Source organism: Alosa sapidissima, chromosome 6, assembly GCF_018492685.1.
Source record: "Alosa sapidissima isolate fAloSap1 chromosome 6, fAloSap1.pri, whole genome shotgun sequence".
Taxonomy (NCBI): Eukaryota; Metazoa; Chordata; class Actinopteri; order Clupeiformes; family Clupeidae; genus Alosa; species Alosa sapidissima.
The window spans coordinates 39,521,426-39,531,425 of NC_055962.1; the positions used below are offsets into that span (position 1 = coordinate 39,521,426).

At 52.6% G+C, this 10,000-nt stretch overlaps 1 protein-coding gene across 1 annotated transcript in view; it reads right to left on the reverse strand.

The window, feature by feature from the left end:
- Positions 1-10,000, reverse strand: part of syne1a (spectrin repeat containing, nuclear envelope 1a) — a 322,712-nt gene that overhangs the window by 187,680 nt on the left and 125,032 nt on the right. Inside the window, exons 52-57 of the mRNA XM_042094571.1 lie at positions 7,137-7,438; positions 4,697-6,821; positions 2,783-3,120; positions 2,404-2,548; positions 801-1,010; positions 382-629 (exon numbers count right to left, since the gene is read on the reverse strand). Coding sequence (XP_041950505.1) covers positions 382-629; positions 801-1,010; positions 2,404-2,548; positions 2,783-3,120; positions 4,697-6,821; positions 7,137-7,438 — 3,368 coding nt within the window. The remainder of the gene's footprint in view (positions 1-381; positions 630-800; positions 1,011-2,403; positions 2,549-2,782; positions 3,121-4,696; positions 6,822-7,136; positions 7,439-10,000) is intronic.

Genomic DNA, 10,000 nt, shown 5'->3' on the forward strand with positions numbered 1-10,000 from the left:
CCAGTCAGCTACCGACACAAATTACTGTATAGTCCACTTCTGTATACACTATCCCATCACTGCACACACACTGTATAGTCCACTTCTGTAAACACTATCCCATCACTGCACACACACTGTATAGTCCACTTCTGTATACACTATCCCATCACTGCACACACACTGTATAGTCCACTTCTGTATACACTATCCCATCACTGCACACACACTGTATAGTCCACGTCTGTAAACACTATCCCATCACTGCACACACATTGTATAGTCCACTTCTGTAAACACTATCCACTACACCATCCCATCGTTTCACAACCCGTTCCGGTGTCCGGTCGTCTGAGATACTCACCTGCAATAGCAGCTAATATATATATACTAGATTCTCACCTGCAATAGCACTCCTGCAGGCAGCTAATATCCTGATGCCCCTTCTGGGCCTCGGGGGGTAAGGGGGTCAGGGCACGGGCCAGTTGCCCCAGCAGGACGAGGCCGGCTCTCTCTCTCTCCACCTCCAGGCAGAAGCAATCGTGGTAGTCCAGGAGGCTCTGCAGCGCCGCCCTAGAGGCGGCCTTCTCAGCTGCACCCTCTGGGACACGACCCTGCAGGTCCTTTGCTACTGACCGAGCCTTCTGCACCTGGGTCCAGGTGAGAATAGGGGTCAGAATAGGGGTCAGAATAGGGGTCAGAATAGGGGTCAGAATAGGGGTGAGGACAGGGGTATTATTATTATTATTATTATTATTATTATTATTATTATATTATTATTGACCCTTACATTCCTCTATCTTGTGATAGAAGTGTCATACCTTTTCCTCAAAGCTCCTCCACTCCCGGGCAGTGCTCTCTAGCGCTCTCTCCTGGGATCTCGCTGAACTGCTCAACCGAGTCCAGCGCTTCCACAGACAGTCAGTCAGGCGGGCAGCACGGGCACTGATGCCAACCTGTGCCAGCTCACCCGCCTGCTCTCGCAGCGCTGCCAGGCTGCCCTCACAGCTCCCTACAGTGCCCACCAGACACTGGCACAGGGAGAGGGGGGGGAGAGAGAGAGAGAGAGAGAGAGAGGGGGGAGAGAGAGAGAAAGGGGGAGAGAGGGGGAGAGAGAGAGGGAGAGAGGGAAAGAGAGAGGGGGGAGAGAGAGTGAGAGAGAGAGAGAGAGAGAGAGAGAGGGGGGAGAGAGAGAGAGAGGGAAAGAGAGAGGGGGAGAGAGAGTGAGAGAGAGAGAGAGAGAGGGAGAGAGAGAGAGAGAGAGGTAGAGAGAGAGGGAGAGAGGGAGAGAGAGAGGGGGAGAGGGAGAGAGAGAGGGGGGAGAGAGGGAAAGAGAGAGGGGGAGAGAGAGGGGGAGAGAGAGATGGAGAGGGGTAGAGAGAGAGGGAGAGAGAGAGAGAGAGGGGGACAGAGAAAGAGGGAGAGAGGGAGAGAGAGAGGGGGGAGAGGGGGGAGAGAGAGAGGGAGAGAGGGAGAGAGAGAGGGGGGAGAGGGAGAGAGAGAGAGGGAGAGAGGGGGGGGAGAGAGGGAGAGAGGGAATGAGATGTATTACTCAAGACAATAGTGCACAGCGATTCAACCTTTTCCAGTGGCTTACACATACATGATTTAAGAACATGAACCAGACAAGCCCACACAGACAGGACCCATGCTGGTATCGTGTGTGTGCAGAGGACGAATCAAGCTCGATAGACTGTCCATGGAGTGTGGAAAGCAGCACATACTCAGTGGTAGAGTTTGTCAGGCCGTCTTGTGATTATAGAAGATGCAGAGGCAATGTGTTTCCTCCTGTTGGCGAGTCTGGGGCTTTTAGACATCAGTAACCAGCAGGAATCATATTTGTGCTATGTGGTAGAGACTCAACCCTGTTGCTTCTCTAGAGTGCTGTGTGGTAGAGACTCAACCCTGTTGCTTCTCTAGAGTGCTGTGTGGTAGAGACTCAACCCTGTTGCTTCTCTAGAGTGCTGTGTGGTGGAGACTCAACCCTGTGCTTCTCTAGAGTGCTGTGTGTTACCCTGTGCTACTTTAGAGTCTAGAGTGCTGTGTGTTACCCTGTGTTTCTCTAGAGTGCTGTGTGTTACCCTGGGCTTCTGTAGAGTGCTGTGTGTTAGAGACTCAACCCTGTGCTTCTCTAGAGTGCTGTGTTACCCTGTGCTTCTCTAGAGTGCTGTGTGTTAGAGACTCAACCCTGTGCTTCTCTGGAGTGCTGTGTGTTACCCTGTGCTTCTCTAGAGTGTTGTGTGTTAGAGACTCAACCCTGTGCTTCTCTAGAGTGCTGTGTGTTACCCTGTGCTTCTCTAGAGTGCTGTGTGTTAGAGGATCTACCCTGTGCTTCTCTAGAGTGCTGTGTGTTAGACGCTCAACCACGTGCTTCTCTAGAGTGCTGTGTGTTACCCTGTGCTTCTCTAGAGTGCTGTGTGTTACCTTGTGCTTCTCCAGTTTGCTGTGAGCCTCCTGCAGGCTTACGGCTGAGATGGTGGTGATGTCAGCCATGCCCCTCTCTGCTTCATCCATCCTGCTGATGATCTCTCCTCTCAGTGCCTCATAGCGGCGCCACATAGCAGCACACCTGGGAGGAACAGAGCAGCTACTTCAGCCACAGGGATGATCCAAACCACACCAAGAACGGGACGTCCCTATGAGAGGCCTGTTTAACTCTGCTACCCTATGAGAGGCCCGTTTAACTCCCTATGAGAGGCCTGTTTAACTCCCTATGAGAGGCCTGTTTAACTCTGCTACCCTATGAGAGGCCCGTTTAACTCCCTATGAGAGGCCTGTTTAACTCCCTATGAGAGGCCTGTACCTCTGCAGGGTTTGCTGATGACTCTTCAGCTGCTCCTTGACTTTTGACCCCTGGTGACACACACTCCATATGCTGGTTGTCAGGTTCAGTGTGAGAGCAGCGCCCTCCAGCCCCTCGAGCTGAGCAGGCATGTCCTGCAGCATCTCCAGCCCGCCGGCAAGGCCCGTCTCCTGGGAAAGAATGTCCTCCAGCTCCCTGAGACAATCCTCCAGGTCCTCAGGGTCCACTTCCTGCTTGGCCTGATCCAGGAACTCTCCAGCCCTCTCCAGCCACTGCTGGGCAGAGAGCAAGCCAAAGTGGCACTGCTGGAGGAGAGGCTGAGCCTGTACGAGGATGGACTGCAGACAGAGACAATTACTGACACAACAACCCTAGTAACCCCAACCCTAGTAACCCTAACCCTAGTAACCCCAACTCTAACCCTAGTAACCCTAGTAACCCTAACCTTTGTAACCCTATTAACCCTAACCCTAGTAACCCTAGTAACCCTAACCCTAGTAACCCCAACTCTAACCCTAGTAACCCTAGTAACCCTAACCCTAGTAACCCTAGTGGGCAGCCGTGGCCTACTGGTTAGCACTCCGGACCTGTAACCGGAGGGTTGCCGGTTCGAACCCAGACCAGTAGGCACGGCTGAAGTGCCCTTGAGCAAGGCACCTAACCCCTCACTGCTCCCCGAGCGCCGCTGTTGTTGCAGACAGCTCACTGTTCCGGGATTAGTGTCTGCTTCACCTCACTGTGTGTTAACGGTGTGCTGAGTGTGTTTCACTAATTGATTGGGATAAATGGTGAGACCAAATTTCCCTCACGGGATCAAAAGAGTATATACTTATACTTAGTAAAGCTTACCCTAGTAACCCTAACCCCGTTTTGACTGATGTTGTGAAGACACTGGTTAATAATTATTTCTCTGCCTTTGTTTTGGCCAATTCAGAGTTACTGAATTTTCCGGACTATAAGTCGCATCAGTGAAAAAATGCGTCATGAAGAGGAAAAAAACATATAAATCGCATTTATTTAGAAATGTATTTAAGCTGAGGCGAGCCGGGCAATAATGAAGGCTGCTAATGAGGGCCCGATGCTAATTGTAAAGCAATTTATGCTGATGTGGTACATTAAAATTTAGCTAAAAATATGGAGAATGCAATGCAATCAAGCATTTTGGGTGATATATAGGCAGAAGCTGGCAGCAGAGCAAATACTCAGCAGGCTACCTCCGAGAGCACGCAAGAGAAAAAAAGATGCGCATGTGCAAACTTTCGCAAACGCTTTACTAAGGATAATAAGCTACCCTTATTTTAGAGACGGATCAGTAGGATTTACTAAGGATAATAAGCTACCCTTATTTTAGAGACTGTTCACATGCCTTTTTTAGCCAGTATGGAGGTTTAATCTGGAAAGGCAAGTTATTCAACTACCACATAGAATAGGGTGACCAGACGTCCCGGTTTTGAGTTGCGTGTCCCGAGTCCTACTAAAAGCCTGTCGGGACACTAAAATGTCCCGGTTTACACCAACCACTGCGGATTTCCATCCGCTTATTGCGAGACAAGGCAGCCGCTTTCATTCATTCATGGAACGTGTGCTTTGCTGTAATGGAAACCTTATTGCGTATAGCCAAATAGGTTTACGATAGCCTAAATGAGTTATTTTTTGAGAGCGACGTGTTGGAGACCCATGGTGTAGGACAACGACTTTTCATTGGCAACAATATTAATCCAACCAACAATATAAAATATTAAGAAGAGCTCTTTTATGAGTTAAATCGAAACAATGTAACCTTTTTGTCTCATCGCTCATCTTAGGTGTGTACTAGCCTTAAGACTGGAAGCAGAATAACAATGGAAGACAACTACACTAAGATGAAATCATAATGTACTAAAAATGACATTATTTAAAATTAAAATCTTTCACCTGTTTTGTAGAAAGTGCTTGAAGGATGTCGGCCTCCAACTGCATAACTTCTCCAAGAGGGCCCTCATAAGTGGCAGGCGATTGCTCTTTGTGGCTGCTATGCTTTTGTCTTTCCTTGTCAGCTAAAGCTTTGAAGATTTGGACCTTGGACTGGACCTCTTCCTGAAGCAACAGGATCTTCTTCAGCTGGTGGTCACTCTTCTCAACTGTCAGCTCATCAAAGTTAATGGAGCAAAGAAGACCATCTCTTTCAGTCTTTAACCAGCCCAAGGTGTTTGTTATCTCTGTGTGGAAGTTACCACTATCTCTAATGAGACACGCACAGGAAGTGATGCCATCCCTCACCCTTCCCTTCAGACCGAGCAGTTCCTCCTGCCAGATAATAAGCTGCTGCGGGTCCTGGGCAGAGCTGAGGTCACTCAATCTCTGCAGATGACATTCAGCAGCTGCTAGAGACTGCGCCAGGCTGTGGAAGCGACTCAAGGTGTCGGAGGTCTGGTCCTCGGTGTCTAATTCACTCATGTGCTCTTTTACAGCCTTTAGCTCAGATGCCAGATCTGACGCTGACTTGCTGTACTCGCCTGCGCATGTCAGCATTTGGTTGAGGTCTTTCAGTTTCTGCTTGAGATGGTGCTTCAGCTCAGAGTGGACTCTCAGTGTGTGATTGAGGGCCTCTGCGTTGCAGGGGTGTCCTACGCTGAGGAGCTCCTCTCGCTTCCTCTTTAGCTCCTTCAACGTCCTGTCCTGAGTGCTGCAGCCTTTCAAGAGGTCTGTGAAGTCACCATGGAGTCCTGGAATGATATCTACAGAACAGCTGACAGTCTGCTTCTCCAGGGCTTCAAATTGTCCTTGCAGTTTCCTGACAGCTTCATCAGTCACCTCCATCAGAGAATCAAACTCTTTCCGTTCAGCCAATGTCTGCTGAGCGATCTCGAGTCTCTGTTTGGCAGACACCAGGATGCTATTGTAGTGCTGGGGCAGGGCGTTGAGTTTCTCATCGAGGTAGCAATGGTCAACTTCATTTAATGTGGGCAGTATCTCTTGCCCTGCCCTTTGGACAATAAGTAAAAGGTTTTCATACTCAGAGGCTTGCTCCAGGATGGTTTGGTACTTCGTAATAAGGGATTGTTGTTCTGCATCACACATATTCCAGTCCATCTGAGGGTACATGAGCGCCTCTGTCTGCCTCAGCCAATCACACATCTTGTCTAAGTCCACCTTGAAGTACTTCCTGGTTGCCAGGGCTTTCTCAAGGTCCAGCAGTTTCTGTGTGCACCTGCCGAGGGCCCTCTCAAAGGTGCCCTGCACCTCCTGCAGTTTCTCCAGAGTCTCTGCTTTCTCCTCGTCTGTGCTGCCCCTCACCAGATCCCGGCCTTGCCCCCAGAGGCTCGAGAGCTCCCCCTGCTGGGCCTTCAGGCTGCTCAGGGCGGCCCTGCAGGCATCCACCTGCCTGGAGATGTCGTCTGGCAGCAGAGCCACGTGCTCCTCCATCAGGGCCTTCCCCTCCTGCTGCCTCACCCACTTAGCCGTCCGGCCCAGTGCCTGCAGGAACTGCGTGCGCTCTGTGAAGGCTTTGGTCAGGTGTTTCCGACGCTGTGTTACCGCGGCGCCCAGCGCCTCCACCTCCGCCTGGGCCTGTAGCGTGAGGGCCTGCAGGCTCCGCCTCTCACTCAGGCCGAGGCGCGGGGACAGCTCGTCAGCGCCCCCTACCGCCTGCGTCAGCAGCAGCTGCTTGGCCTCCAGCTCAGCGCACACACTCAAGTGGTCAAACAGGAAGCTCTGCGCGACGTCGGGCGGTGGGCTGGTTCCGACAGCGGCCAGCGACGGCTGCTTCTCCTGGGCCCATTCCCGAGCCTCACGCAGACGGGCCTCCACCAGCCCCAAATCCTTTAGAACTGAGGCAGAGTTCTGTATCTTCTGCTGGATCAGGTTCTCCAGCAGGGCCCAGCGGTTCTCCAGGTGTTCCACGTGCTCTTTGACCAGGTCCCGATCCTCCGGGCTGAGGCGGGGCACGATGGCATGCCTGCTCTCTCTCAGGTCCTCCAGCAGGCCTCTCTGGTCCTGCAGGTCAGCGAACAGCTTCTTCAGGCCGCTCAGGTGCTCCGAGGTGCTTTCAGTGTCTGCCCTGCAGAGGGGCAAACAACCACAACACCTGTCAACACACCTTTACAACGCTGGCAATATCACATTACAACGCTGGCAATATCACAATACAACGCTGCCAATATCATAATACAACGCTGGCAATACAACACTGGCAATATCCCTTGACAAATGAGTCAACACGCCTCGGTAAGCAAATGAGTCAACACGCCTCTGTAAGCATCAACACATCCATTACATTCATCAAAATGTATTTATCGTTATTTGGACCTTTTTTTTAATTGTGTGTGTGTGTGTGTATGTGTGTGTGTGTGTGTGTGTGTGTGTGTGTGTTTACCTGGCCAGGTAGTCCCACTCTCTGGACACCTGCTGGAAGAGCTGGTCCAGTGCGGCGCTGCTCTGCTGATACTCCGCCGCCCGCTGGACATCCTGCTGCCGCTGCTCCATGACCTCCCCAGCGCGCCGACCCAGACCCAGCCAGGCTCGCCACAGCCCCCCCACCTCCAGCCCCCCCACCTCCTCCTCCACCTCCACCTCCACCTCCCAGTCCTCCTGCCCCTGTTGCCCTGCCAGCCGGCACAGTGTCTGCCTCAGGTGCCTCAGCTCCCCCTGCTGCTGCTCCAGCTCCTGGATGAAGGCCTGCCGAAGAGGAGACGCAGAAGAGGAGACGCAGAGGAGGAGACAAAGAAGAGGAGACGCAGAGGAGGAGACAGAGAGGAGGAGACAGAGGAGACGCACAGGAGACACAGAGGAGACGCAGAGGAGGAGATGCAGAAGAGGAGACAGAGAGGAGGAGACACAGAGGAGACGCAGAGGAGACGCAGAAGAGGATACAGAGAGGAGGAGGCACAGAGGAGGAGACGCAGAGGAGGAGACGCAGAAGAGGATACAGAGAGGAGGAGACACAGAGGAGGAGACGCAGAGGAGGAGACGCAGAAGAGGATACAGAGAGGAGGAGACACAGAGGAGGAGACGCAGAGGAGGAGACGCAGAAGAGGATACAGAGAGGAGGAGACGCAGAAGAGGATACAGAGAGGAGGAGACACAGAGGAGGAGACGCAGAGGAGGAGACGCAGAGGAGACGCAGAAGAGGATACAGAGAGGAGGAGACACAGAGGAGGAGACGCAGAGGAGGAGACGCAGAGGAGGAGACGCAGAAGAGGATACAGAGAGGAGGAGACACAGAGGAGGAGACGCAGAGGAGGAGACGCAGAAGAGGATACAGAGAGGAGACACAGAGGAGGAGACGCAGAGGAGGAGACGCAGAAGAGGAGACGCAGAGGAGGAGACGCAGAGGAGGAGACAGAGGAGACCCAGAGGAGGAGACAGAGAGGAGGAGACGCAGAGGAGGAGACAGAGGAGACACAGAGGAGGATACAGAGGAGACGCAAAGGAGACAGAGGAGACGCAGAGGAGGAGACGCAGAAGAGGAGACAGAGAGGAGGAGACAGAGGAGACACAGAGGAGACGCAGAGGAGGAGACGCAGAGGAGGAGACAGAGGAGACGCAGAGGAGGAGACGCAGAGGAGACGCAGAGGAGGAGCAGAGGAGATGCAGAAGAGGAGACGCAGAGGAGGAGCAGAGGAGACGCAGAAGAGGAGACAGAGAGGAGGAGACAGAGGAGACACAGAGGAGGATACAGAGGAGACGCAGAGGAGACACAGAGGAGACGCAGAGGAGGAGACGCAGAGGAGGAGACGCAGAAGAGGAGACGCAGAGGAGGAGACAGAGAGGAGGAGACAGAGGAGACACAGAGGAGACGCAGAGGAGGAGACGCAGAAGAGGAGACGCAGAGGAGGATACAGAGGAGACGCAGAGGAGAAGCAGAAGAGGAGACAGAGGAGACGCAGAAGAGGAGACAGAGGAGGAGACAGAGGAGACACAGAGGAGGATACAGAGGAGACGCAGAGGAGATGCAGAAGAGGAGACAGAGAGGAGGAGACAGAGAGGAGGAGACAGAGGAGACACAGAGGAGACGCAGAGGAGGAGACGCAGAAGAGGAGACGCAGAGGAGGATACAGAGGAGACGCAGAGGAGAAGCAGAAGAGGAGACGCAGAAGAGGAGACGCAGAGGAGGAGACGCAGAGGAGGACACAGAGGAGACGCAGAGGAGAAGCAGAAGAGGAGACAGAGGAGACGCAGAAGAGGAGACAGAGGAGGAGACAGAGGAGACACAGAGGAGACGCAGAGGAGATGCAGAAGAGGAGACAGAGAGGAGGAGACAGAGGAGACGCAGAAGAGGAGACGCAGAGGAGGAGAAACAGAGGAGACACAGAGGAGGATACAGAGGAGACACAGAGGAGGAGAAACAGATGAGACGCAGAGGAGACGCAGAAGAGGAGACGCAGAGGAGACGCAGAGGAGACACAGAAGAGGAGACGCAGAGGAGGAGAAACAGAGGAGACGCAGAGGAGACGCAGAAGAGGAAACGCAGAAGAGGAGACAGAGGAGACACAGAGGAGGAGACAGAGGAGACACAGAGGAGGAGACACAGAGGAGGAGACGCAGAGGAGGAGACACAGAAGAGGAGACACAGAGGAGGAGACAGAGAGGAGGAGACAGAGAGGAGGAGCATTCAGCCTGACGGTCTTAGTGCACACAGCATCACAGCGTACGCTTTCTGCAGATTGGCCATGGTGCTGATTACACGGCATTCACAGATGTACGTAAATCTGCCCCTCAGTCTGAGCCCACTGAAGAGGAGCTCTCACTCTGATCACTCTGGTGAACACACTGAAGAGGAGCTCTCACTCTGATCTGAAGAGGAGCTCTCACTCTGATCTGAAGAGGAGCTCTCACTCAGATCACTCTGGTGAACACACTGAAGAGGAGCTCTCACTCTGATCTGAAGAGGAGCTCTCACTCTGATCTGAAGAGGAGCTCTCACTCAGATCACTCTGGTTAACACACTGAAGAGGAGCTCTCAGTCTGGCTACTCTGATTATCAGAGAGAGATTTGAACATGATTGGGTGATTAAGAACTGACAAAAGAATGGGTTGGAACAGAATGGGCATCACAGTCTTTGGGTTGGCACAGAATGGGCATAGTAATCTTTCATTCAGGGCTTCCACATCCATTATTTGTTTAGCTGTCGAGCTAATGATTCTCCACTTCCCAAAGGCTGACCAGCGATGTAATTACACAAACACATTCATTCTGAAATCCATAATTACTCATGACACGCCATTTATTCATGACAT